The 26329-nt window shown below is 56.8% G+C and overlaps 8 protein-coding genes across 8 annotated transcripts; 1 reads left to right on the top strand and 7 right to left on the bottom strand.

The window, feature by feature from the left end:
* Window positions 1–826: 826 nt before the first annotated feature.
* BO95DRAFT_465931 (NAD-dependent succinate-semialdehyde dehydrogenase) lies at window positions 827–2699 on the bottom strand (the record flags this gene model as incomplete). The annotated part of the gene is made up of 3 exons (XM_025589174.1): window positions 827–2208; window positions 2530–2617; window positions 2670–2699. 3 exons carry the CDS (start codon window positions 2697–2699, stop codon window positions 827–829), a joined length of 1500 nt encoding a protein of 499 aa, XP_025440068.1.
* A 625-nt stretch (window positions 2700–3324) lies between these two features.
* BO95DRAFT_445107 (carnitine O-acetyltransferase CAT2) lies at window positions 3325–5632 on the bottom strand. Its single transcript, XM_025587064.1, has 2 exons — window positions 5459–5632; window positions 3325–5360 (listed from the first exon to the last, which is right to left on the bottom strand). The coding sequence occupies exon 2, from the start codon at window positions 5225–5227 to the stop codon at window positions 3590–3592; it is 1638 nt and encodes a 545-aa protein (XP_025440067.1). The 5' UTR covers window positions 5228–5360; window positions 5459–5632; the 3' UTR covers window positions 3325–3589.
* A 918-nt stretch (window positions 5633–6550) lies between these two features.
* On the bottom strand, window positions 6551–8582 carry BO95DRAFT_368398 (mediator of RNA polymerase II transcription subunit 17; the record flags this gene model as incomplete). Its single annotated transcript, XM_025582825.1, has 3 exons — window positions 6551–7812; window positions 7865–8250; window positions 8311–8582. The coding sequence occupies 3 exons, from the start codon at window positions 8580–8582 to the stop codon at window positions 6551–6553; spliced, it is 1920 nt and encodes a 639-aa protein (XP_025440066.1).
* A 1252-nt stretch (window positions 8583–9834) lies between these two features.
* Window positions 9835–12827, top strand: BO95DRAFT_445104 (ATP-dependent 6-phosphofructokinase). The gene is made up of 3 exons (XM_025587063.1): window positions 9835–11009; window positions 11060–11521; window positions 11571–12827. Exons 1-3 carry the CDS (start codon window positions 10269–10271, stop codon window positions 12717–12719), a joined length of 2352 nt encoding a protein of 783 aa, XP_025440065.1. The 5' UTR covers window positions 9835–10268; the 3' UTR covers window positions 12720–12827.
* Window positions 12828–13406: 579 nt separating this feature from the next.
* On the bottom strand, window positions 13407–14588 carry BO95DRAFT_368313 (NAD(P)/FAD-dependent oxidoreductase; the record flags this gene model as incomplete). Its single annotated transcript, XM_025582822.1, has 1 exon — window positions 13407–14588. A coding segment is annotated over one exon (1182 nt), but the record flags the coding sequence as incomplete, so codon positions are not given.
* A 440-nt stretch (window positions 14589–15028) lies between these two features.
* Window positions 15029–16701, bottom strand: isn1 (IMP 5'-nucleotidase ISN1). Its single transcript, XM_025587062.1, has 3 exons — window positions 15485–16701; window positions 15181–15320; window positions 15029–15129 (listed from the first exon to the last, which is right to left on the bottom strand). Exons 1-3 carry the CDS (start codon window positions 16497–16499, stop codon window positions 15037–15039), a joined length of 1248 nt encoding a protein of 415 aa, XP_025440063.1. The 5' UTR covers window positions 16500–16701; the 3' UTR covers window positions 15029–15036.
* A 452-nt stretch (window positions 16702–17153) lies between these two features.
* BO95DRAFT_207953 (uncharacterized protein) lies at window positions 17154–21379 on the bottom strand. Its single transcript, XM_025581089.1, has 7 exons — window positions 21012–21379; window positions 19878–20909; window positions 19104–19823; window positions 18040–19056; window positions 17718–17988; window positions 17536–17650; window positions 17154–17458 (listed from the first exon to the last, which is right to left on the bottom strand). Exons 1-7 carry the CDS (start codon window positions 21029–21031, stop codon window positions 17247–17249), a joined length of 3387 nt encoding a protein of 1128 aa, XP_025440062.1. The 5' UTR covers window positions 21032–21379; the 3' UTR covers window positions 17154–17246.
* Window positions 21380–22984: 1605 nt separating this feature from the next.
* On the bottom strand, window positions 22985–25868 carry BO95DRAFT_207774 (Zn(II)2Cys6 transcription factor). The gene is made up of 5 exons (XM_025581088.1): window positions 24501–25868; window positions 24269–24444; window positions 23912–24210; window positions 23648–23862; window positions 22985–23592 (listed from the first exon to the last, which is right to left on the bottom strand). The coding sequence occupies exons 1-5, from the start codon at window positions 25425–25427 to the stop codon at window positions 23044–23046; spliced, it is 2166 nt and encodes a 721-aa protein (XP_025440061.1). The 5' UTR covers window positions 25428–25868; the 3' UTR covers window positions 22985–23043.
* Between the last annotated feature and the right edge of the window lie 461 nt (window positions 25869–26329).

Genomic DNA, 26329 nt, shown 5'->3' with positions numbered 1-26329 from the left:
CTCCTCCTCCTCCTCCTCCTCCTCTTCTTCTTCTTCTTCTTCTTCTCGTTGGCAGAAATACTAACTCTGAGTGCAGGGAATGACTAAGTAGTTCTTCTTAAATCCCGACAATCAATCACTGAGGGAGAATCAGAGATCTTGCGGGCTATACCCCCAGCAGCCGGCCTGGTGTGTGACGATACTAGCTATTAGCAGCCATGACCGAAGTGATAGAGCGTACAGCCACCCAAGGCCTTGAGGCCCTTTTTTTTCAAACCTAGGTCTGGTACCCCTCATCTTGTCTTTTCGTGCAGATGTCGCCGATCAGGCGAAAGTGTTCAAGCTTCTACAGACGACCGTAGATGTCGTAGTCAAGAGCGTAGGAGAGACGTGTCTATCTCACCAAGAGCAAGGGTATATATCCCAGCAGAGAAAACAGAGCCGAAGGCCGAAGACTGCATGGAAGTCCGTCAGCCACTCGCCTTCCGCACAAACCGTGCCCTAAATGGCAGCGCTTGCATCGCCAACCCATACGTCACGCCACAGGCTCGTCCGTCTCTAGGATATCTAGCATGGATGTCGATGACTGGGCGGCATGTCCCCTTCTACATGTCCCTGCACGCACAGGAGTATTTATAGACATAACATTGCTCGAGATGATATCCAATCCCAGGGTGTCCGCCTGACAGTTAGACTTAGGCTGGGATAGCCTCGAAGACGATGAATCCGTAGCATTTACGACCCGACCCGTCAGGGGTCAGAACTAAGCGTATCAGCGGACGTGTGCACATCCTCGAACACCATTATCCACAACCATATCCATCACCAGAACCAACCCCCTACAAACTTAATAATGCCCAGCAACCGTCAACGTCCCCGTCTTGGTAACCAAATACTCATTAACAGCAACCTCCTTGCCACTCTCCTTCCCATACCCGGACTCCTTGACCCCGCCGAACGGCGCCTCCGCCGCCGACGACGACCCGGTATTCAGCCCAATCATGCCGGCCTCGAGGTTCTCGAACAAGCGCCACAGGCGATCGGCATCCTTGGTGAAGGCGTAGCTGGCCAGCCCCATGGCGGTATCATTAGCCAGGCGGACGGCCTCGTCCTCGGACTCGAAGCGATACAGCGCGGCGATGGGGGCGAAGGACTCCTCGCTGGACACGCGCATGTCGGCCGTCATATCCCTGAGGATGGTGGGCTGGAAGAAATACCCCTTGCCCTGGACTCTGTCGCCGCCGAGCACGACCGTCGCCCCCTTGGCCGTGGCATCCTGCACCTGCAGCAGCGCCTTCTCGACCCCCTGCGGCGTGGTCAGCGGGCCCATCGTGACCCCCTCCTCCCACCCGTTCCCGACCCGAATCTGCCTCTCGGTGCGCTCCTTCAACATCCCCACGAACCTCTCATACACCCCCGCCTGCACGTACACGCGGTTGGCGGTGATGCACGCCTGGCCGGCATGCCGCCACTTGAGTGCCATCAGCATCTCCAGCGCCTGGTTCAGGTCTGCATCATCAAAGACCAAGAACGGACAATTCCCGCCCAGCTCAAGCGTCATCTTCTTGAGCCCGTCGGCACAGTACCCGGCCACCAGCTTCCCGACGCGCGTCGAGCCGGTGAACGTGACCTTGCGCACGGCCGGGTCGCGACACAGCGCCTCGCTGACGGCGGGCGTATTCGCCAGATCGGTGGTGACGACGCCCAGCACGCCGGGCGCGAACCCCGCCCGCCGGGCCAGCTCCGCGAGCACGAGCGCGCTGACCGGCGTCTCCGGCGACGGCTTGACGATCATCGTGCACCCGGCCGCGATTGCCGCCGCCGCTTTGCGCACCACCATCGCCACCGGGAAGTTCCACGGCACCAGCGCCGCGACCACCCCGATCGGCTGCTTGAGCGTCAGGATGCGGCGGCCCGGGAGCGCGGCGGGTGTGATGGTCCCGGTGATGCGCTCCGGCTCGCCCACGAACCACCACGTGAAGGTCAGCGCGTAGTCGATCTCGCCCAGCGCTTCGGCCAGCGGCTTGCCGGTTTCGTGGACAAGGATCCGCGCCAGGTCCGTGCGGTGGGTGCGGAGCTGCGTGTCCCAGTTTTGGAGGAGTTGGGCCCGGTGGCGCGCGGTGGTCGTGCGGAAGGTGTGGAAGGCTGTGGAGGCGGAGTTCGTGTATTTGGGGATGTCGGACGCCGTGTTGGTGGGGATGCTGGTCCAGGGGGTTGTGGTTGCGGGATCTTTGGGATGTGTTAGTAGGGAAGAAGGGGGGTACGGGGGGTCTCCCCCGGTGATTATTAAATGTTTTCTGTGTAGATTGAACAGGCTGGATAGCAGAATAGGAGACGGGGGGCACGGGGGTTTCCCCCCGTGAGTATCAAGGGTATATCTGTGTGAGTTTGATATATGGATTGAAAGGTGATACACTGCGAATAAGAAGGGGGGGTACGGGGGGTCCCCCCCCCGTAGATCTTCAATATAACAACATTATGATGCAGGAATGGTTCATCTAAAAAAGGGAAGTGTGCATTAACAAGGACAAACAAAGAAGAGAGACACACCTATAACCTCGAACCTCTCCCCACTGCTTGCAGGCGTCCACTCATTGTTGACAAAGGAGTCAAAGTGGAGGATGGACGGGTCATCGAGCTGCCCATCTTAGTCTTGGTAGATACTAGTGAGATGCTTGGGCAGTACGAACCTTGAAGGGGAGTTCATATTTCTGAGCCATGGTGATTTTGTATGGACAGGGGACAGTCCTGCGGAAGGTGAGTATACAGTATACTGAACCAGAGGTGGTTGAAATCAAGAGTAGGCAGTAGTAATGAGATGAGGGGTATCGGGGCATCCCATATTTAACTGTAAACTCAGCTCAGCTCAGCTCACCCCGCACTCCACCCTAAATAAGATCGGCAGGGTTGATCATTCCGTCAGCTGTGGCTGATCTCCGCTGAGTGTAACCACATCACTACGCCTTCGAGTGCCCTACTTCTGCAGCCATTATGTGCCTTCCAGATATTCACAGCTGCATCCACTCAGCCGGAAAATGCGCCGGTGTGACGTGTGGCATTCCTGCTCGGCGTGATAGCCAAGCTTTCTGTCGTACACTGCAATGTACTCGTCACGGCGGCAACCCCCTCGTCATGACGGGTTTGTGTTTTGCTGGGAAGTTGAAAGTAAGGGGTCAGGGGGTTCTTCCCCGGCAAGGCCTCTTTATACTATGTATAGGGTTGAGGTTACTGGGAAGCTGAAAAAAAGGGGGGTCCGGGGGTTCTCCCCCGGAAAGCCTTGGTGGTGTACATGTATCAAATCACTACAGTAGGATCATCAGTCCAGATTACAGCAATGTCACATCGTGCTTGGGTAAACAACTCAGTTCAGTACGGTCTTCTGATCTACAAGGTATATCTCCAGATCCCATCCCACTCTATCTATGGTATACTACAACTTCGCCTTCTCGCTCTGAGCAGCCAGGTCAGGCATCAACACGTCCCGCAAGTCGGAAGCCGCCTCATTCAGATAGTAGCTCATGCGCTCCGCCCCCAGGCGCTTGCACACGATGTTGAAGTTCAGACTACACACGTTAGTAATGTCCTGGCCATGCACAGTGACAGAAGCAACTCACCTGTTCTCGTTGATCATGTAGGCAATGCCAAACCCATCGTCAATCACCTGACTCCATCCGTAGCCGTTGAAGAACTCCGAGCTCAGCTGGCTGGTGGACAAGTACCACGAGCCGCTGTATGCATAGGCTGGGTCCTCGTACAGGGCAGGCAGCTTCTCCCCCTCCTTCACCAGCTTCTTCAGTCCAAACAGATGACGGTCTACGCCCCGGCCGTCGCTGGCCTCAGCCGTGTACTTGGAGTGAGCGGCCAGCGCCGCGCGGAACAACCGCACCACCTCCTCTCGGGCAACGGCCGGGTCGCTGATAGCCTTGCAGAAGGCCACGCTCTCGTCCGAGACCGTGCGGATCGTCTCCGTGCGGCCCTCCTGGAACTTGCGGGTCGACGCCGACTCGTACGTCGGGCGGTTCTTGCCGTACATCTTGTAGTAGGCCAGCTGGATGATCATCTGCACGTACGCATCCGGGCTGCACTTGAACTTCTTGATCAGGCCCTTACCGTAGCCCTGGTACGCTTGCACCTTCAGCTCGTGGTTCGAGATCTGCTGCCGGTGCTCTTTGGTGGCCGCCTCGATCGCCTCCTCCACCTCGCCGTTGAGGTGGAAGTTGATCGGCCGCGGGTCGGGCAGGTCCGACCGCACCGCCTGCTCCGAGAGGTCGATCTTGTTGCCGAAGATCAGGCCGTTGAGGTGGTCGTTGAGACGGTGGGTGGGACTGCCGTCCATCATGCTGTGCTCACCCATGAACCCGGCCGTGCCGTTGTCGTTGACGATGAATTGCAGCGGCTTGTCAAACCAGCGGTTGGCGCCATCGCCGTGCCAGTATTGGTGAGCGCGCTCCTCCAGGGTCACGGGCGACGCATCGTCCAAGCACACCACGAACCCGGCCGACTCGATGTCCCGCAGTGCCTGCTCGTTCGCCGGGTGCGCTGCCAGCAGCTTCTTCCGGGCGTCGGCCCACGAGTCTCGGTTGGCGACCGTCAGCACGCCAACCGGGGGCGACCGCTGGGCGATCTGGTAGATCCGCTCGAACTGGCGCTGGAACTCGGTGTTGTTCAGCGGCCGGCCGTTGACGGCCAAGGGGACCTTGAAGAACTGGTTCTTGCGCACCACCACGATGTGCTCGTGGTCCTGGGCGGGGAACTTCTGGGGGTAGTCCACCCCATCGCCCGGAATCCGGCAGCAGTTGAACATGTACTCGTACGAGCTCATCGCCATGGGCTGGCCGCGCATGTACTCCGGCTCCAGCTCGCCCGAGTCCACCTGGCGCTTGAACTCGAGCGCGGCGGTGGTGACCGAGGCAGCCCGCTTGGCGGGGTCCCGCCGGGCGCGATCGTCGCGGTACGAGTAGAAGTAGGAGACGTAGGGGATGACCGGGTCGCGGTAGGCGAGGTACGCCGCGTGGTTCCACCATTCCAGAAGCCAGTTCTTGGTCTTGGGGTCGGCGGCGCGGGCGAGCAGCCTTTCCTGCAGGGGCTCGCCCTCACCACCGGGCCGCACGAACGCCTCCACCGCCTTCTTGGTGCGCTCGTACTCCGCCTCGGACACCAGGGGGTGGACGGACTTCAAGTACCGCCGGCCGGTTTCCTCTAGCGAAGGGACGGGCAATCGGGGGAGTGAGTCTTCGAAGCGGAGCATCTTCCCTTTGGAGAGATCCTCTGTGTAGCCTGTGTCGAATGCGCGTTAGCCGTCTTGTTGCTGGAGGATTGGCAGACTTTCGCTTACCCTCAGGGACAGATGAGGCCTTGCGCCGGGGAGCCATGACTGGGGACTTTGCCGAAGATTGTCAGTCGTTATCGCAGTAATCAAGAGAGACAACTTACCACAGCTGATCGGGCGAGAAGTGAATTTGTGGGGGGAAGACGGGGCCGTAGGAGAGTGGGGAGGCGGCTTCTGCTCGCAGCCGTAAACATCCCTCACGGTTGTGACTGGAACGAGAGGGTGGTAGAAGAGAGGTGAGTTGGTAGTCGCAGGGTAGAAAGAGGGCAGCGAGAGTAGGGGGGAGGAATAAGAAGAAAAGAGAGCAGAGAGCAGAGAGCAGAGAGCAGTTGGTGGAAGAAGAGGAAGACCACATGAGACGATCAGGCCGGCCAAGTCGGGGAAAAGCCTCGGCAGCAGAGCGACAGCAGCTCACCCGACCGAGGGCGGGTCACAACCTGTATCTTACCGGTTTGCGGGACACTTGGGGTGATCAACAAGCAGCCAACTGTGTATAGAAAGGTAAATTACAGCATTACGGTACCAGGATCCGCTGGCTTATGTAATGCCCCAGACCGGCCATCAGCCTCGGTTCATGGGAGCTCCAGTTCTTACTGTGCATACGTCCCTGGAAGATCATGACGATGACACAAGGGAGATATGAGCCCAAGATCTATTCCTCTATGCCTGTGCAGTATTTCACTGTACATGAGCATTATTGATCCTCGAATGTTCACATCTCGCTTTAGAGGCTGTCTTCAAACTCCAAATGTCGCGTTGGTGATCCCGTCGAAATGCGGGGAGAAACTGGGGACGGAATCCAGGCCCGGGTGGGGGTCACTCTTCTGTATCCGCCAGAATCAGCTGCATCAGCTGCCTATTCACTCAATCTTGAAGTTAATAACATCATCCATCGCTGCAGTGCTGCATCATAACCCACGCATAGCCCTGTCCAACTCATCGTCCACATGAACCCTTCCATTCACCCGTCCCGCTTGCCCGAGCCACTGGAACGAGTCCATTGGTCGCGCCGCAAGGAGTGCCCGCCTCCAACTCAAATGTCTCCCTCAATCGTCTTCCTACAGATAGTGCTTACGTCGTGAGAACCTGTCTCAGAAAGAATCATGGCATTATATCATGGGTATCATGGGAGGTTTACTATGGTTCGATGCGCCGGCACGGTGGTAGCAGTACGGTTTGACTGCGTGGAAGCTTCACTGCTCTTGCCGCATGTGAATCCACCGAGTCTCGAGTCTGTAGCAGTTAAGGCCGATCTTGCGACACCTCCTCCACGAACTCCATCAGACTTGGTCGCGATTCACTAGAATCAGCTCTCCAACTCTGAGAGCGCGGATTTGCGGTCTTGCCCTTCTCTGCGCTGCCAGACACATCCACCCCGCGCAATGGGTAAGTTTGGACGGTCAACTCTTCCCGCGACAGACTGACTTTCATCTTCTTGTTGTTCCCCGAGCCGGAGAGAGCCCGGAGCTCGCCATGGTGCGCATAAGCCGCTTCCCAGCTCAGCACGCCCTTGCCCGCATCGGTGCCCTCCGGCGACTTCACCCCTTTATTTGCGATGGTGGTCACAATATCGAGCAGCATAAAATGGGCGAGGGCGGCTGCTGCTTCGGTCGGCAGTCCAATGCGACTGGGGGGCTTGACCTCGGGGTGATGCGGCAGGTTCACCGTGATTTCAAAATAGGTGCCCGATGGCGGGGAGACGGTGTTGGTCCGGACTTTGACGCAGAAGGAGCTTTCGGGGGTGAGGAGGTTGCCGGTGAACGTAGACTCGAATGGCATCAAGAACTGTTTGACCAAGGTCTCCACTTTAGGCACGGAAGCGTGCACTGTGGGCAATCTCACAGACGAAAAGGGGGCGGAAGTGAAGCCGCAACGAAGTCCAGCAGCCTTCAGCACCCCAACGATGTCACCCATAAAAGACTCCAGAGACCGCACATGCGCGGTGTGCTGAAGGTATGCCATCACCGGACGCAGCAGCTGGTACTCGGGAACATGCCGTCGTTTTGGCGTCAGAGGGGGCGGCGGCTGTGTCCTGCGTCGTAGATTCTGTCGGTGGGCGTAGGCCAGTAAAATGCGGATCGAGTGCGCTACTGCATCCGCCAGGGTGTCGTGTTCGTTCGAAAGCGACTCTGTATCCGCCGGTTCGCCCTGGTCGACATCCACCAGGTCCAGCAGAACCTCCTGCTCTTCCGAAACGGGAACCTGCACGAGATTCTGGCGCGTCGTCACGCCCTGACTGCCCATAATGCGAGCCTCGCGTACCATTTCGTGAAACAGCTCTTCCTCGTAGACCGTGTCGCGCGCTTGCAAAATCCGGCCCTCGATCGAGTCGGCATTCGTTAAAGACCAAGACACCTTCGAACACCCAGTAAACTGTCCCTGCGTCTTGACCCGCACGCGGACCGTCCGGATCTTCTGGGGGATCAATCCTTTGTCCAGCAGCAGGCTTCCGTCATCGGCTCGCCGCAACGCCGCCAGGCCTCGGTCGCGGAAAATCGGCGTAGCTATATCCAAGATCAGCATGACTATACGCCTGCATTTTAGAAGGATGCATACCTTCAAGGAACCCGTACTGCACCCCGAGAGCCTGTCTATCCCGGGGCAGACGGCAGACCTTCCACCCCTTGTTCTTCACCGCCAGCACTTCATCCCAGTATTTTGTCTCCGACGCAACCTCAGTCTCCAGCCGGGTCGCAGACCGGAGCAGCTTGTTGGCGGCCGCATTGAAGTTCTGGATTCTCCAGCCCCGCGACACGGTCTTGATGTCCTGCAGCGCGGCCTCCGACTTGGGCGGGGGGTTCACGATCTCGGCGTTCAGCGAACCCAGCGGCGCAACCTGTTTCAGGTAGGCGGACATGGAGAGCTCCGCTTGTCGGGGGGTGTGTTTCGAGAGGAGCAGCGAGACGAAGTCGAGGGCAAACAGGGCTTCCATGTGCGCCTGCCTAACACCTGCCATCAGCACCGTGTTCTATTGGTCCATCGGGGGTTTCCCCATCACCTACATGGCGAATTGTGTGATCTCGGCGCGGCGCTTGTACAGTTGGTCCATTCGCTCCGTGGTGTCGACCTCGGCGGCGGGCTTCTCGGCTTCGTCCTCCTCCGCCCACGGGTCCTTGTTCTTCTCCTCTGCGATTGTGGCCCGCAGGCTCTCTTCGGTGACATCGCGGAAGGATCCGTACTGGGCGTTGATCTGGGCGATTTCCTGGGGGAGGGTGTCCGGCCGCTCGCGCTTCTCGAGAAGCGGGCGCAGGGGGAGGGTGAAGGAGTCGGACATGGTGTCGTTTGTCCGTCAGGTGGCAGCTAAGGCGAGGAGAGTAGTTTGTGCAATTGATGGAGCCGGAGACAGAGTATGGCAGTTTGCACGTGATGGGGGAGCTGTTTGGGCTAGTCTGGTTTGGTCTTAGTGTTCTTCGGGTTATCAGTTCCGATAAGGCTTCGTTTTTTGATGGAGGAGCAACTTGCGAAACACATTTTAATAGGAAGCCAGAGCATGATTTTATGCGTAAGGAGTGTAACTAGCTCTTCTGCTTCTCTCTGCACATATGCTCTGAATGAGGGCATTTAAACATCCTCGTATCGACGAAAGAAGCACCGATATGATGTCGATGCTTGCCATTTAGGTACTATCTACCTTCAAGCAGGAAGACCATACTAGCTAGTTATACCAATGGAGAATCGTCCATGTGCTGCTGATTTACAGGACTATGCAAAGTACTTATTATGTGCCTGAATGTGTCCGTTTAGACATCTGATATCAGTAGTAAAATCGTACCTACGAGTAGTTAGTACTGTACTAGAAGTGCAACATCTATCCTTGAAGCAAAGCCGTCCGCCTGGCGATCATCGTTAGTTTACTTCGTTTTTCTTACGTTCTGTCGTGGTTTGGTCTTGGAATACGAGGATATGAAGAGGTCTTCAGTTCTCACATTGCGTGTCATGGATAAACGTGCCCGACGACTGAGGAGCGGTCGGAAGGCTGGAATATATATCTGTTTACGAGCTGAACTTCAACATGGAACCCGAAAGACTTTTAGGTTTGGAATGTGTATACTAGATGAGTGCTAATTCAAGTGTACCTCGCTAACGAATCACCAATATTTCACCAGCAATCTCTGATGTTGTCATTCTCCACTGGCAAACCAGTTCTATGAGGTATGATGTTAATTGTCGAGGTTGCCGGCTGGGCGCAACGACGGTCGGCCCGCAAGACCCCTCACTGTCCGGTTCGGGAAGCCCAGGCAATGGGCTGGGCGGGAGTCTACCTGGTAGCATACACGGCAGGTAGTGTCAGTCGCTTGCTGCAGCTTGCTCCAGCTTGCTCCAATCGGATCACCCAGATTATGCGCGTGGATCCTGTTTGCAGGTAAATCACATGACTTCACGTGCGGAAAGCGGCCCTACCCTAGCAGCAGTCACGTGACATGTCCCGCACTAATCTGCTTTGGGCGGGCGCAGAAGCGGTGACATCAACTGCCGCAAAGGGCCGCCTTTGGCCTTGCTCCCCTCTTTCGTCATGCCACTGGGCAGATGCCTCAAGCTTCAACTCACCAGAACTGACACGAGCATTAAAGACAGCTGCATCCGCATCTCATCAAGACCAGAATTCCTTGAGTCTGACTTTTCCGTGTTCTTTTCGTTGTTCCTCGCACCCTTGTCCTCCCTCCACCCGCTCTACTCCTCCCCCTGTTAACTCACTCACTCGGCGGGGCACTACCGGACCTCTCCAGTCCTCAAGTCTGTGACGTACTGTTGCCCACACCCGCTTTTTCTCACCGGAACTTCTTCTCCCCCACCGTCACACAGGGTATCCTACCTGAGGAACGTTCCGCAAACCGCCATTGCCAGCTCTTTTCACTCATCATCCCGTCGCCTATCCTCCCCTCATCAAGTACATTGCTCATCCCCCGCGTGGATTGGAGCTACAACCCCCTAACACACTGAACTCGTCGTCATCGACACGATGGCTGCCCCCCAAAATCCCGTGCAACCCCCAAAGAGACGCCGCATCGCGGTCTTGACCTCCGGTGGTGATGCTCCTGGTATGAACGGCGCCGTCCGGGCCGTCGTCCGCATGGCCATCCACTCCGACTGCGAGGCCTACGCTGTCTTCGAAGGCTATGAAGGTCTGGTCAACGGCGGAGACATGATCCGTCAGGTCTACTGGGAAGACGTCCGCGGCTGGCTGTCTCAGGGTGGTACCCTGATCGGCTCTGCTCGCTGCTTGACCTTCCGCGAGCGCCCCGGTCGTCTGAAGGCCGCCAAGAACATGGTCCTCCGTGGCATTGACGCCCTGGTGGTCTGCGGTGGTGACGGCAGTTTGACTGGTGCCGATCTGTTCCGGTCTGAGTGGCCGGGTCTGTTGGAGGAGTTGGTCGAGACGAAGGAATTGACCAAGGAGCAAGTCGAGCCTTACAAGATCTTGAACATTGTCGGCCTGGTTGGATCCATCGACAACGACATGTCCGGCACGGACGCCACCATCGGGTGTTACTCGTCTCTGACCCGTATCTGTGATGCGGTCGACGACGTGTTCGACACTGCCTTCTCCCACCAGAGAGGCTTCGTCATTGAGGTCATGGGACGTCACTGCGGTTGGCTCGCCTTGATGGCTGCCATCAGCACTGGTGCTGACTGGCTCTTCGTGCCTGAAATGCCTCCTAAGGATGGATGGGAGAATGACATGTGCTCCATCATCACCAAGGTACCATCAACCCTGACCCATGTTCTCGGGAGTCCGCTAACATCTTCCAGAACAGAAAGGAGCGCGGAAAGCGGAGGACCATTGTCATCGTGGCCGAGGGCGCACAGGACCGACACCTGAACAAGATCTCGAGCTCCAAGGTCAAGGATATTCTGACCGAGCGTCTGGGTCTGGATACCCGTGTGACGGTTCTGGGCCACACTCAGAGAGGTGGTGCGGCCTGTGCCTATGACCGCTGGCTGTCGACTCTGCAGGGTGTGGAGGCCGTCCGCGCCGTCCTCGATACCAAGCCCGACTCCCCGTCGCCCGTCATCACCATCCGCGAGAACAAGATCATGCGCACGCCTCTGATGGAGGCCGTGAAGCTCACCAAGACTGTTACCGGACACATCGAGAACAAGGAGTTCGACAAGGCCATGGCTCTCCGCGACTCGGAATTCAAGGAATACCACTTCTCCTACAAGAACACCTCCACCCCCGACCACCCGAAGCTCTTGCTCCCTGAGAACAAGGTAAGAAGACTGCTGCGAGGTTTTCGGCACGTGTGCTGATCGAATACAGAGAATGCGCATCGCGATTGTGCACGTCGGTGCCCCCGCTGGTGGTATGAACCAGGCCACCCGCGCCGCCGTCGCCTACTGTCTGACCCGCGGCCACACCCCGCTTGCGATCCACAACGGCTTCCCCGGTCTCTGCCGCCACCACGCCGACACCCCGGTCAGCTCCGTCCGCGAGATCAAGTGGATCGAGTCCGACAGCTGGGTCAACGAGGGAGGATCCGACATTGGAACGAACCGCAGCCTGCCCGGCGAGGACCTGGAGACGACCGCCAAGTGCTTCGAGAAGTTCAAGTTCGATGCGCTGTTCGTCGTCGGTGGGTTCGAGGCCTTCACTGCGGTCAGCCAGCTGCGCCAGGCGCGCGAGAAGTTCCCCGCCTTCAAGATCCCCATGACCGTGCTGCCGGCCACCATCTCCAACAACGTGCCCGGTACGGAGTACTCGCTGGGTAGCGACACCTGTCTCAACACCCTGATCGATTTCTGCGACATCATCCGCCAGTCGGCCTCGTCCTCGCGGCGCCGTGTGTTCGTCATCGAGACCCAGGGTGGGAAGTCGGGCTACATTGCCACGACGGCCGGTCTGTCGGTGGGCGCGGCGGCCGTGTACATTCCCGAGGAGGGCATCGACATCAAGATGCTGTCGCGCGACATCGACTTCCTGCGCGAGAGCTTCACCCGCGACAAGGGCGCCAACCGCGCCGGCAAGATCATTCTGCGCAACGAGTGTGCCTCCAACACGTACACCACGCAGGTCATCGCCGACATCCTCAAGGAGGAGGCTAAGGGCCGCTTTGAGTCGCGTGCCGCCGTACCCGGTCACTTCCAGCAGGGCGGCAAGCCGTCGCCGATGGACCGGATCCGCGCGCTGCGCATGGCCACCAAGTGTATGATCCACCTGGAGAGCTACGCGGGCAAATCGCCGGAGGAGATCGCTGCCGACGAGATGTCCGCCTCGGTGATTGGCATCAAGGGCTCGCAGGTGCTGTTCTCGGCCATGGGCGGCGCGAACGGGCTGGAGGCGACCGAGACCGACTGGTCGCGTCGTCGGCCCAAGACCGAGTTCTGGCTGGAGCTGCAGGACACGGTCAACATCCTGTCCGGCCGGAGTAGCAAGGAGAACGCGGCTGCCTGGACTTCGTACGCTGCTTAGGACCGAGACGAGACGGGACGAGGCCAGGCTGGGCTGGGCTAGAGCTAGAGACGAGCGTGGCATGAGGCATGAAAAGATCGATACAGATGGGTGTTATGCGATATGGATAATGATTCGTTCATCAATGGACTTGTTGATGTTTACCCTCCTCCTCGCACCTTCCCCGTAGACTGCCTTGATGTATACCCAGAGTAAGAACTCCTTTGCACCTTCCCGTAAGACCAACCCTGATGTACACCTAGAGTAAGAACCCCCTTCCCCCTTTGCATCTTCCCACCCAAACCACTCCTGACATTTACCTAGGGTAAGGCTTCCCGGGGGAGAACCCCCGGACCCCCCTTTCTTTCAGCTCCCCAGTACCCTCAACCCTAATGTGTACATCTAGTAACGCTTTCCAGTAAAATCATCCATAGTTAACATCGAACGCCTAAAGAATTACATAGAAATATAGACCTCTTCTCCCATTATCTACTCCAAAGCACCCACAGAGAAATATCTAGATAATAACCGGGGGAGATCCCCGGACCCCCCTCTCAGATCAGACCAAGTAGTACCCCTAGAAGATAAAGAGTACATATAATAAACGTCACCCTGGTATAGATAATCATTAAAAGTAACGGGTGGAGACCCCCCGTACCCCCCTCTTATTTGAATTAAGCATTAACCCCAATATTACATGGACACGAATCAAGAAAAAACCAGGCTCTTAGCCTTAGCAATGAAGAAATCCCTCCCCTTGACCAACCTCACCAACCAAACAAAGGGCACCCACCCAAACCACAACTCCCCGGTACCCCCCGCCGCCCCAATGGGCACGACCATCATCGCCCTGCCCGGCGCAAAGCGTTTCCTCCTACCGACCCCACTAATCTCCACGACCAGATTATGCGCCACAATGCCCGCCTGCTCCCCGGCGCGCTGCGCCAACCGCCCCGGATGCGCGGTGAGATCGCCCGCGGCCCAGACCCCCTCCACCGCCGGCCCGTGCACGCGCAGCTCCTCGTCGACCACCACCCACCCCTTCTCATCCAGCACCTCCCGCGGCAGATAGGAGCTGTTCGGAAGCACCCCGGTCGTCGGGATATACACCTCCGTCTCAAGGGTCTCGCCGTTGTCAAGGGTCACGACCCCCTCCGCCGGGGAGTAGCTCTGGACCTTCCGTCCGGTCACGACGTGCACCCCCTTCGCCGCGAGTTGTGTCGCTGCTGTCCTGCTCGCGCCCTCTGTAAGTCCAGGGAGTACCCGCTCCGCTGCAGAGATTAGAGTGATGGACGGTCGATGCGGGAGGTCAGCGAGCTCGCCCGCCGTCTCGAGCCCGACCGGCCCCGCGCCGCCGATGACGATCCGCTTCGCCTTCTGGATGGTCGTTTGCGCGCTGCGGATCAACTCCCCTAGGGGGGCGCGGGTGGGGTTGGAAGGCGAAGGGGGCGGGGGCTTGAACGGGTACAGCGCCGCAGTCTCAGAATCGGCAGCAACAGAAGAAGGCGTGGTACTCCCCGTCGCGAGGACGAGGTAGTCATACCCAAGCTCCCTCGTCTTTGTCCCTGCGGTAGATGAAGACGCAGCCAGCGCAACGCTCACTCTCTTCGCCGCGAAGTCCACCGCCGTCGCGGCGCCCTCCACGAACTCGAACTCGCCCGCGGGATAGGCGGCGAACCCCGGCGCGATGGGGATGAGGTACTGCTCCGGCCGGAAGGCGGCGGGTTTGGTGAGGATGCGCGGGGCGGCGATCATCCAGAAGAAGTCGGGCGAGGGGTTGACGAGGATGACTTTGGTTTTCTTGGTGGTGGTGGCGTTGTTTTTGAGGAGGGCGTGCGCGATGGGCAGGCCGGCGACCGAGGCGCCGAGGATTAGCACGGTGGGCATCTTCTTTTTTACTTTGTGTTGGTGCCCTTGTGAGGGGAGGATGTAGAATGTCGATGGTTTAAGGTACGGTGGAGTCGGATGTCGGTGGATTTATTGTCTACCCGTTCCACCATCTTATAAGTTACTCTGTGACCTTGGCTGGAGTGGGTGCGAGGTGCCTGTGCGACTAACCAGGCGGAAAGCTTGCGCGCGCGTGTCGACCCACTTTGCTGCAGATCGCAGACCGACACTCCAGGGTCTACTAAGCAGCACTGACTTGCTTGTGAATACGTGGATCGAGATTAGTGATACAAGCAGGCCCGGCTTGGAAATCTCGCGCGGCAACCGGCGTTGATTATAAAGCATCGCTCCCAGACAAATGAACGCTGATAAATCACAACAAAGGATTAGGTAGACTTCTGCTGCGGGCAATACGAGCCCGACAAGCAACAACAAACACAATCGCCAGATCCTACGACAGCCCTTCCAACTCATCCAGCTCGTCCAGGAGCTGCACCGTCTCCGCCGGACTCGCAATCCACGCCGTGGTCGACGCCAGCCTCGCCTAGCATTCTGTCAGCCTGCCTGTTCGACCAAAGACGCGACCCCCACTCACCTTGAAATCATTGGCGCCTGCCGACAGGAACTGGTCGCCCACGTGCAGCGTGCGCGCGGGCTCGATGCCGCCGAAGTACTTCTGGCACGCCCGCACACCCCAGGACTTGTCGCCGATATCCACGAACACGTCGTTGCCGCCTGACAAGCTGTTAGTACTATTTTCGCGGGCTGTTCATAGGTCTCTCTAATTGAGCTTTGCTGGGAAGTTGAAAGAAAGGGGGGTCCGGGGGTTCTCCCCCGGGAAGCCTCGCCATATGACATAGGGCTGAGTGTGACAGGGAATGTGAACAAGGGGGGTTTACCGTTGAAAGCACAGAACGGCAGCCGGGAGCCGACGGGCGAGCGCTCGACGGTATTCTGGACGACGAGGACGGTCTCCTCGAGCTGCTCGCGGGTGATCCTGCTGCGGTCGAGCGGGTAGACGCCGACGGCGCGGTCCTTGCGGAGGACGGCGACGGGCAGGCTGAGGTTGGTGGCGCAGGCGCGGAGGGAGGACTCGGCGATGTCGAGGAGCTCGGTGATGTCGGCGTCCTGCCAGGCGCGCATGTCCTCGAGGACCCACTCGGAGCGGGGCACGTAGACGAGGCGGTGGGGGGACTGGTGGTCGTAGCGGAAGAGGAAGTTGCTCTCGCCGCCCATGACGACGAGGCCGGCGCGCTGGGCGTCGGTCAGGCTGGGGGAGGCGTGCATGGCGTCTAGCAGGCCGCGCAGCCGCTCGTAGTACTTGGCGGCCTCGGTGTAGCCGGCGGCGGTGACGATGCCGACCTTGCGGCCGGCCCGGAGGAGGCGGGTGATGCGGGCGATGACGGGGTTGTCGTCGGTCAGGCAGGCGCCGTCGTCGTAGAGGGTGACGTCGCCGTCGAAGGTGACCAGGTCGACGCCGGTGGTGCGGGCCAGCCCGAACAGCTGGGCCGAGTTGAGGATCAGCCGCACGTCGTTGAACGAGGGCGCCACGAACCGCCGCCGGCTGATGAACCGCTGCCGGTCCTGGTAGTTGAAGGCGTCTTCCAGGAACAGCGGCGTGAAGAACGAGCCCACCGTCGGCACCAGCAGCTTGAGCTTGGACTTGCCGGGCGCCTCCTGGGCCTGGTGCGTGATGTGGTCGCGGATCAGCTTCTCCACGTCCCGGAAGATCTCCGCATAGCGTTGGTGAGTGTCGGCGGCGACGGCGATCAGGTTCTCGCTGTGCTCCTGGTAGACGGCGGTGGGCTGCGAGTGCAGTACGAAGGGTACTGCCAGCAGGCCTTTGATCCACTCGATCAATTGGTCCCGTCGGTGGGACTTGAGGGCATATTCAACGCGGTAGCGGGTGGTCATCGTGAGTTGGGTGGGCGGTGTTGACGGGCTGGGTTCCCCGCTTAAATGAGGGGTGCAGGTGCAGTCAATTGGTTATGGGAGATTTCGCTGGGAACGTCGGAGTCTTCGAATATAAAGTAAGACAAAGAAAGATAAGGCACAGAGGGGAAATGGGGAAATATAGAAGCAAGGAGGCAGAGGAAGGTAGGACAACGGACGACAGTTGACTAAGTATACAGAGAAGCCAGCCAGCAGGAAGAGGAAGAAGCCTCGCTCCTCGTCGGAGATCGCCGCCGCTAACCGTGATTGGACCGGCGGTGAAGTCATCTGACCTTCACGGTTATCTGCAGCACGGGTCACATGACATGTCGCCCGTGACCCCAAGGTCTGGCCGAGTCGATGCAAACAATGCAGTGCGAGTATCATACCGGTATCACACCAGGACTAGCAGGACGGTACATGCCTCTTGCCATGTAGGGACAACAAGTTCTAAGTAAATGTGTTGACTGCCTAAAGCTACCTCAACTCCTATCAGCCAAGCCAAGCCAAGCCAAGCAAGCAAGCAAGCAACAGACCAAGCCATCCAATGCGTCTAGTTTAGGTATACATCTAAATCCCCGCAGGAAACCAAAAAACAAACCGGAAGTATACCCCACCCCCAACACCACCACCACCACCAACACCAACACCAACACCAAAACATGGGTTCTATAGATGACGATCCCGCACTTTTCACCCCGCACCAGAGCTCCTGCCCCGCAAACACAATCATGCAATATTCATTATTCGTTTCAAGTCGTGAAGCGACAGGGGCTTGACCAGATAGTCGTCGATCCCCGCCGCGAAGGCCTGCTGCTGCATCTCGCTCGACGCCACCCCGGTAACCGCCATGATGGCCGTGCGCGGGCGCGAGGTCTCCTCCTCGAATTCCCGCATCTTGCTGGAGGATTCGATACCGTCCATGACAGGCATGGAGATGTCTGGGATTTCGCCGTCAGTAGCTATCCTGGTGGGGAGCATGAGGAGCATGAGGGGCATGGAAAGAGCGCTGGCATACCCATAAGAATGTAATCAAAGTGTTTCGTCGACGCCTTGAACTTTTCCAACGCGATAAGGCCATCGGTGGCGGTCTCATAACTGCAGCCGATTTTGCGCATGAAGGTGGTCAAGACCTAGAACTGTTAGCGCATGGACCCAGAGGACAACCAAACGAGAGTCTCGTGGAAAATCTTGACGTACCTTGACATTGATATCATTGTCGTCGACGATCAACACGTGGAGGTCATTTTGTTTCGATTTCTGCGACATGTCCGGCGCGAAGTCGGACACATTCTCCCGCACCACTGGTGGCGACTCGGATCCCTTGGCCAGGGCGAAGGCATCCGACAGGCTGCGTCCGCGCTGAGCACCGGAGAATGGACCAATGATATAATCCTGCTCCGCCGAAGGAGCCTGCGGGCGAGCTTCATTGATCCTTTGCAAAGCCTGGATGATCTTCCGCGGACCGATACTATTCAATTGTCAGCATGGGACTGTCGCCGGGTCACGGGCTGATACTTACGGTTGCGGGATGTAGATCACGTCGGCACCCTCGATCGTGAGGTCGGGCGGGATTGAAACACCCTGTTCCCCGATCACAATCACTGTGTTGAACTTCAGCTGAGTCCCGCCCTTCTCGTGAAGCGCCTTCAGCGCGGACTCCTCGATTACCCCAATGTCGCCGGATGCTTTGTCGATTGAGTCGGCAAATGACAGCATCCACCCAGGTTGACTCAACAGCACATTGCTCAACGCGCTCCGCAGAGCCAATTTGCGCTTTGCCTCCGGCCGCAGAAGCCCGTCCGGGGCTTGTCTCAAGTCTGCATAGGCGTTCAATCCGACCAACGAAACCCGCGTAATCGAGCTAGGAACAGGTTCAGACGGCGCGAAGGTCTCCGCCACAAAATCCAGAGGCACATAAACGTCGACTTGCGTTCCAACGCCAACAGTGCTTTTGACTTCTATCTCCCCTCCCAGGTACGTGACGACCTGATTCACCACGCTCAAGCCCAATCCCACCCCCTCGGTCAATATATTCTCCTGTGCGAATGGCGTGAACAGCTGATGCTCAAGAAACTCAGGCGCAATTCCACAACCAGTGTCTTTCACAGAAAAGTGCGCAAAGACCTTCTTGGATCCCACATCTCTATGCACCTTCTTCGCCAAGGAGATCTCGATATATCCCGACCGAGTGAACTTGAAAGCATTGCCCAGGATGTTCATCACAATCCGGCGCCAGCCACCTGATAATGACTGAATGTTCCACGAGCCGAGATCCTCGATTTGAATGATGACCGACAGATCATCGGGGTTGTTGGTCTTTGCAGCTCCACTCGTCATAGACGTGCCGGTCTGCAGGTACCGACCCGCAATCTTGGAAGCATTAATGAGAGAGCGATGGCCGACATACAAAGAGTCGGCCACGTCCTCTATGAGCGTGTCCAGGTCGAAATCGGTCATCAGATTGTCAAGTGCACTTCCATTGGCCCCGGCTTTCTTGTGCACAAGGGTTAGGTTGTTGATCTTCGTGAAGTCAAGCCTGGGAAAAGTCAGTCGATTGGTGAGATATCATGTAGCTGAACTTACAGATGGTTCACGGTATCCAGCAATGTCAGACCGCACGTCTCAATCATGGTAACCATGTCCTGCTGAGGAGACTCAAGCCCAGTCGACTGCAGAAGCTCCGTGCTTGTCAGCATGCCGTGCAACGGCGACCGCAGTTCATGGCTCACTGAGGAGAGCAGATCCGATTTGGATTTTTCGGTCGCCGTCCAGTCAATCTGACAATACTTGCAAATCACAGAGTCACCGAACACTTTCAGGAAGTGAAGATCGTCCTGGTCGAACAAGCGATCTTCGTCACAGGTCCATATCAGTGTCCCGGCGAGCCAGCGCGATTTGTTCCAGTTCCACAACGGCAGAAAGATGAAGGACCGGGCTTCGGGATACGTTTGTGCCAGCCGAGTCTCGACCGACTGACGCAAAGTAACGTCGCTCTCCTTCCGGGATTGGCTGTTGCGACGATTCAGCAGTGAGTTAGGCGGTGAAAGATTGATTGACGGTGGAGGGTTGAAGATCTCCCCGTAGGGGCAAGCGTTGAAAAGATCATGGAACAAGCCCTCGGTCAATGCTGGTCGAAGCGAGTTGGCGGTGCTCTCGCTCACCCGGTCGGATGTGGCGAGACCCAACGTCTCGCATGACCGCTCGGCCCATTGTCCATGAGAGGAGAGACTTGGCGAGCGACTGGACATCCCCAAGTCACTATCTCTGGAGAGCATGTCCCAGTCACCTACGCTAGCAGTCGAGCTACTGTGTCCACGTTAGGTAGATAGTTTACTGTGTGAGGACTTTACGCCTTACCTGCGGGAATTAGTCCGGGATGCATCTACGAAGATGACCCCATCCAACTCCATGCACTCTTGTAACAGAGCACTGGCACGAGCGAAAAGCTGTGAGGTTTTCTCCGAGGTGGCGGTATATTCCGGGACAATCACCAGTCTGTTCGTGTCATCCGACCTTTTCCTCGGATTTTGCGACTGTTCCCAGGGCGAGGCCGCCTTAGGGGTACCCGAGGGTCGACGCTGAAAGAAGGACGAGTCCTGAGCATTTCCCGGCCGTCTACCCGAAGAAGGTGAGACTTCCCGGGTCGCCGTGGACGAAACCGACAGACGAGCAATGTCTGGCACATCCAGGGATCGAAGCGAAATCCTGTTCGATGCGATGCTCTTCCGCCGACTGCTCCAATCGGCGTTTTGTGTACTGGCCTGGCCTTGAGCAAAAGCCGTAAGCCCCGTAAGTAACCGGCCCGCCTGGAGTTGGCGACGCGCCTCCCGGACGTATTCCAGGTGGTGTGCTACCGAATTGGAAATTTCATGAAGACCCGCCAATTCGACCTCGCCAAAAGATGGCCGAGCCTGAGTATCTACAGCACCATATGTACCAATGACTTCCCCGGATGAGCTGCATACCGGAACCTCCGCATAGAACCTGGCACGGGGGTGCTGTTGCAGGAAAGCGTGTGGTTTGACGTCGGTCTGCACGGAAATGTCTCGGATAATGGTGCATGTGTCCTTGGGTGGATGATGGGGATGAGATATCACCTCCTCGTCGGAGCGTAGACCTAATGTCATGAGTCCTAGAGCAGATGCCTCGTTGTCTCCGAGAACAGACGACCCTGCTTCCGCGATGACGTGCGTCTGCCCGTTCTCGAATGACGCCACAAACGCACATTTGCAGTTCAGTTGCAAGACACCGAGCCGAGAAAGAGCGGTCAGAGTTGGGTCTGAAGGGGGACGAGGTTTCGATGAGCTGTCTGGCTTGTCGGCTGGCGACGACGCCGACAGCGGCTGCGGCAGGCCATCCGTGCGGTCTATAGCCTGGAAGCTGAATACCCTGCCCAAGAGTCCAACTTGTTAGTCGATTGTCCAGTGTAGTGGGATGGCAAAGGCAAAAGGCCGGTTGGGGCCGTCAGATAGCGGCAAAAAGAGATCCTACTTGGTCTGATCTGGAGCCATCGAGGGCAGAGCTAGCACGTCGCTATTCGCAATAGCTGAAGGCCAGAGTCCTTATGGCATCGCAAGTGATGATACGAGCTCATCCGACGACCCCGGTGGGAAGGAAGATGATGAGGATGAATGACAGGCACAGCGAAGAGGTTAAGCTATATCGTGCGAGTGCGTGCAAAGGGCCGAGATTGCCGCGCAGCTTTGAAGGTCAAATAAAGTTGAGAAATTGGCCACCGTCGGAGCTGAACAGGAAAGCCCCCCCCCAGCCCAGCAGCCAAGTGGGCTTAGAAGTGGAGTCGGTGCGGAAATGGGTCTAGGCCGTCCAGCGTCTCCGCTCATAGGGTCGCAGCTTGGGTAAGGGGATCATCGACGGCCCCAAATCACTCGGTGCGTTGGCTTTCTACCTGGTGAATTCCCGGGAACGACCGTTGGTGATCTACGGTTCGACCATGACGACTCTGAGCGCATGATCCGGCCGAAAAGCTTCCTGTGGGGGAAGAAATTCGGCTCCGAAGTATTCCCTGCGAGGCGCAGGATAAGGATATCTGTCAATCGGAGAAACCTAGCGAAATGCTTGGGAGGAATTTCTTTCCCGAGGAAGCGGGCTCGGGGAGGGACCGGCGATGGGGCTTCGTGGAGATTGCGCGAGAGGGGAGGTTGTAGTGGGAATGTGGGATCGATGCAGAGTGGATAACTGGATAGATAGATGGAAGGAAGGACGGATGTAACTGTGCTCACGAGAAAAACGATAAGAGGGGAAAAAAAAAGAAACTTAGCGAGAACTCCACAGTTGACTTCAATCAATAGAGTTGTGCACGATGTGGCCGGAAAAGGCAAAGAGGAAAGGGAGAGAAAGAGAAGACTAGAAAATAGACTAGGCGATCGTCGGGGGAACGAAGAACGAAGTAACAACAAAAGTCGCCCGCAGCTCGCGGCTTCAATCCCGATTCCCGCCCGTGCCGGCCTGGTGGCCTGGCGTGGTTGCCTTCATTCATTTTCAATTTCAGCAGCTTCTTTCACTTCTGTTCTTGAGGTTCTTGCCTCATCTCTCCGCTTTCAACCCCCCATGCCTGAGGCAACAAATTATTGATTATCTACTCATGATTATGTTATCAATATTCATGGTGATGATTCACGATTTGAAATCTTAGAAATCCCTCACAATGGTAAATCCTCGCAGGCACTGCGAATTGCACTCTCAACGTATCTCCAAGGTCCCAGGTCCCAGATGGTAATTATCCCCACCCCACCAAACTACTAGCAACTACTAGTGGGAAAAAGTACTTTTACCCATCGGGGCTAGACCAACACCTAACTATGGATTTAACTATAGAGATGGAAAGTACTCCGTATCTAGAAGGTCTTTAGACAGTAGAAACAGGCGTGGAAAAGTGAGCTATCATCGTGCTTCTGAGACAGCTGCATGATCCGCTGTCTGCATGTCCGAAGAGCACCTTTCTAGCCTCACATGTGGGAAAGAATAAAAAGTTGGCAGGCCAGTGATCCATCCCACATATCGATCGGTAGTATCCGATTCCTAGACCAGGGATGAACTGTCCTATCGGCACGGAGGGAAACCTGAAACCCACAATACCTAACACCGCCCGGTTCACCCCGTACCCGCGATTGATGTATCATCGCCGGGTACCAGCGCTAGGCTGATCTACCGGCTCAAATCAAGGAAATGGCTCGAATGCATTGCCATGCATCGAGCGCGGTGTACGTCTGGATCGAATCCTGGCTATTAACGTCCAGGGGTGGTAGTCCACGCTGTTGTCGCGTATTCCATTCGTCCAGATCTTCAACCGCTCGCCGGCCAAATGAGCTATTCCAAATCCTGGGTACCGAAGGATCAACTAGTCCTGTCTCTTTTGCCTTTCGCCGATATGTAGTGTACCCGTAGCAAAGGGGAGCGGCAAAGGTAGGCCCCAATGCCAGCGTCGCCCAAGCAGCGCAGTGTGCCAGGCCTTGCATGTCACAGCCGCAAAAGGATAGTGTTCGATCATGCGCCAGGCACTCTTTCAAAACGCCATCGGGTCTATATCTGCATTGATGGAGAAGAAAGCCTCCAGATCCATCGTGGAGAAATCAAAGTCCCAGCCCATGTCGGATTGGGTGAAATCGAGAAGATCATCTCCACTGCCGACGCTACCGCTGGGGATGCGTATGCCGTCCTGTAACAAATTCCCTTGTAGATTAGACAGCATGGGGAGGTTCCCTGCTACCGCCGGATCCCCGGGTGTAGCCATTGGCATGAGGCTCTGCCCTTGGTTGGAGGCGGAAGTCGGATGGTGCTGTGGGTTTACAGGGGGGGTGTGCTCATAATCATACATCTGGCCTTTGGTCGTCTCCGGTGCTACCCACTCGTACGAGGGGTGGATTTTCCTTAGCACAGTCTGAATGGCGGTGATAGAACTCTTGATCGGATCCCCAGGCCGCATCTGCGACATGCCTTGTACGGCAGCATGTATCCAAGGCAAATGTGTGGCCGCAAGATTCTCACCGTGCATGAGGTCGTACAGGAGCGCAAAAGATGAGTTGCCTAGGAAATAGCCATGATACCGCAGTTCCTATAAAGTCATCAGCTTTGTGATGCTCTAATAGAACGTTCAAAAAACAACATACTCTGACCAGTTCATTGCATGCCGATGCTTCGCATAAATGATGAATGGTCCTGCATGCAGCGCTGAGGGCTTGGTTGCAGGCTTCGTTGAGCCATGAGGGAATTTCAGTCGCTCGTTTCGTCGCCGCAACGCATGATGACCGTTTCATATCTTGTTGCCACCGTCCACGAAATATCAGAAATGGCCGAAAGGTGAGAAGAATTGTGTGATAATATACTGTAGCAATCAGCAACTCCGTCAAAAATCCTGGTTTCACGTATCTTACGAGTGGTCGCAATGATCTGTCGCACCCCCAAGCTCCCTGGCTGGGCACATTTATCCAGCCCAAAGCCCAGCGCTTGTCTCATCAAGCAGTCGAATCCGCGGAGCTCGTCGATGATCGATCTAGCAATCTTCCACATTTGCAGCAAGGACTCATGACGGCGGCCGTACATCTCAGACGCTGATCGAGCAACAATCTTGCCAAGGCTGATGAGGACCTGGAGGAAAGAATCCTCAGGAGGAGCAATACTGACATCCTTCAATGACAGTGAGCTTGGTCGTCCCAGATGGAAGCACGTCCAGCTTTGCATTAAATCAGCGGCGAGCAAGACACAGTACATGACAGAAGCTGGTCTCTTACATCTCATAGAAGCAGAGGGACCAGAACGTCGCACGTCGTTCTTCGGTGCTATCGGCGGCGTCTTCGCCCGTGCTTGGGGCTTCCTTGTGCAACCCAGCTGAGATAGCCTTTCGTGTGGCGGTGCCCATGAGCAGGAATGTTGAGTTGGGCCGGCCCTGTTCGCTTTGGTAGTGAGCGTGCTAGCAAGAGAAGTCAGTGGCGTCGTCTCGCAACCGTCTAGAAGACCACTTATCATGATGATCGCCAGTTGAACGGTCTGTAAGTTCACGACATCGTCAAGGGAATGCATGGCTAGCTTGACGCGGTCGTATAGCGTATCACCCCAACTGTGATGCTGAGTGGCTAATGCTCCAATCGCCATGGCTACAAGCAGAATTGACTGGGTTACCTTATCGGGGCGAGCATCCGGCCCTTGGCCATACATCTGAGCCAGCTGGTGATAAAATTCTTCCTTGGGCCACATGGGGGCCAGATTGTGCAGGGTAGCCAAGAACCGTTCGAGAAAGCATTTGGCTAGCTCATAGGGCAAGAACAACAGCTGAGAATCCAAGCCCGCCAGGGTCTTGTTTGCATCATGGGAATCTGTGGGTGTGCCGAAGAAGATCCGGCGAAAGCTGAACATGTCCAAGCCAGCCCCGGCTTCTTCGACCTCACCCTGGGGCCGATCCACCTCGGCCGACTGACTGTTTGCCACCAAGCCTCTGTAGACCTCGTGCATGAGGGCAAAGTGCGAGGTGGAGCCATAATACAGTTGGACCTTGCATGAGGGCGATGTCATGTGGGTGGCTGAGACGCTATTGTTGACGTTCAAACTGACCGATGGGTTCCGCCGACGTGCTTGTGCTTGTGCTTGTGCTTGGTGGTGTGACGGACCGGGAGACCACGGCTGCCGCGCAGCACTGCCTTCGTCGGGCCGGGTATTGGTAGTGGTAGTGGTGGCCCCATCAGACCCAGGCCTGTCAGGATCGAGCCTCCCTTGATACTGGTATCTCTTCCTCCGCTGGCGGATGACATCGCGGTAGATGCACGGGGTCCCCCGCAATTGGCAGGTTTTGCAGGGGTTGACTCCGTTGCATTTGATCTTCCGCTTCCTGCACTCCTGACACGCCTTGGCGATCCGCCAACCCGTTGATTGAGCCGGGGACTCGGCGTCAGCCATTTGCACTGGGCAAGTTGGCTGGTTGAATCGTTGTGTCTTGTTAAAATGGAAGGTTCATCGTGATGCGTCATTCATTGGGAGGCAGTTGGGAGAATCGGATTTAGATCACGTGAGTTGATCCGTTATTCCGAGCCAGATCCGTCCTAGCCTGAAAGACGGACTCGACCAAGAGGTTTCTTCTACAGCTTGACTACAACCACTTCCATCGATGGGTGTGAGGAGAAATTCAGTTCCGTTTATTTACATCTTCGAGCTGCAATGGCAATGATGTATACCACTTTTGCAAAGCCCTCGACTGAAGGTGAGACACCGAGGGTTGGGCACGGAAAAAATATATGTTCAGGTCTGCAGCCAGGTTAGTAAGGCTGAAGCTTGTTGCTGGTGCTACAACAAGAGATCCAAATGCATGGCCCTAGGCTATCACTTCCCAACACTCTTTTTGGCGTTGGCGTGGGCGTTGGCGCTGGTGCTGGTCAAAGTCACCTAGACCTGTCAAGCTATATCGCTGATCTCTGCTTTCAAACCTTAGACTGGGCAGAAGTATAGCAAAGGTTTAACGAGAGAAGGAAAAACTTGAAGCATGGCATTTCCTGGAAACCAGACATCCGGATCAGAACGGAAATCTCGACGATCTGGACCGTGTCAGCTTGACTTTCGCAAGCTGGAGGGAATCTGTCCAACGCCACGGCGGAGCGACTGGATGGTATCGCGGAGAGTTTCTTGGCAACGCCACTGGGCTCAAAGGACCTCTCCCCTCTCCCTTTGTCCGGAGGCAAGATCATAAAGCGTTTGAGCCATTTTCAGTGGCGAGAATCTCGGATATCCCGACTAGCGTTGAGTTGGTATCGTTGTCGTTGGCCTCAATATCCTCCGCTGGTTGGGATGTGTCACGCTGCCAAGAT

Source organism: Aspergillus brunneoviolaceus, assembly GCF_003184695.1.
Source record: "Aspergillus brunneoviolaceus CBS 621.78 unplaced genomic scaffold BO95scaffold_53, whole genome shotgun sequence".
NCBI classification, from domain to species: Eukaryota; Fungi; Ascomycota; class Eurotiomycetes; order Eurotiales; family Aspergillaceae; genus Aspergillus; species Aspergillus brunneoviolaceus.
Note: the sequence above shows the minus strand (reverse complement) of the source record. Positions and strands in the feature narration are given on the sequence as shown.

Excerpts from the sequence above, each read along its gene's own strand:
- BO95DRAFT_445107 (XM_025587064.1), bottom strand. The coding sequence starts at position 5,227 with ATGCTCCGCTTCGAAGACTCACTCCCCCGATTGCCCGTCCCTTCGCTA.
- BO95DRAFT_445104 (XM_025587063.1), top strand. The coding sequence starts at position 10,269 with ATGGCTGCCCCCCAAAATCCCGTGCAACCCCCAAAGAGACGCCGCATC. Across the intron at positions 11,010-11,059 it reads TGTGCTCCATCATCACCAAG|AACAGAAAGGAGCGCGGAAA; the intron begins GTACCATCAACC and ends AACATCTTCCAG. Across the intron at positions 11,522-11,570 it reads TCTTGCTCCCTGAGAACAAG|AGAATGCGCATCGCGATTGT; the intron begins GTAAGAAGACTG and ends GATCGAATACAG.
- isn1 (XM_025587062.1), bottom strand. The coding sequence starts at position 16,499 with ATGACCACCCGCTACCGCGTTGAATATGCCCTCAAGTCCCACCGACGG. Across the intron at positions 15,321-15,484 it reads GCCGTTCTGTGCTTTCAACG|GCGGCAACGACGTGTTCGTG; the intron begins GTAAACCCCCCT and ends ACAGCTTGTCAG. Across the intron at positions 15,130-15,180 it reads CAGGCGCCAATGATTTCAAG|GCGAGGCTGGCGTCGACCAC; the intron begins GTGAGTGGGGGT and ends ACAGAATGCTAG.
- BO95DRAFT_207953 (XM_025581089.1), bottom strand. The coding sequence starts at position 21,031 with ATGGCTCCAGATCAGACCAA. Across the intron at positions 19,824-19,877 it reads TCCCGGACTAATTCCCGCAG|CTCGACTGCTAGCGTAGGTG; the intron begins GTAAGGCGTAAA and ends TGGACACAGTAG. Across the intron at positions 17,459-17,535 it reads CTTTGATTACATTCTTATGG|ACATCTCCATGCCTGTCATG; the intron begins GTATGCCAGCGC and ends GCGAAATCCCAG.
- BO95DRAFT_207774 (XM_025581088.1), bottom strand. The coding sequence starts at position 25,427 with ATGGCTGACGCCGAGTCCCCGGCTCAATCAACGGGTTGGCGGATCGCC. Across the intron at positions 24,445-24,500 it reads TTCAACTGGCGATCATCATG|GCTCACTACCAAAGCGAACA; the intron begins ATAAGTGGTCTT and ends TCTTGCTAGCAC. Across the intron at positions 24,211-24,268 it reads TCCCTCTGCTTCTATGAGAT|CTGGACGTGCTTCCATCTGG; the intron begins GTAAGAGACCAG and ends TTTAATGCAAAG.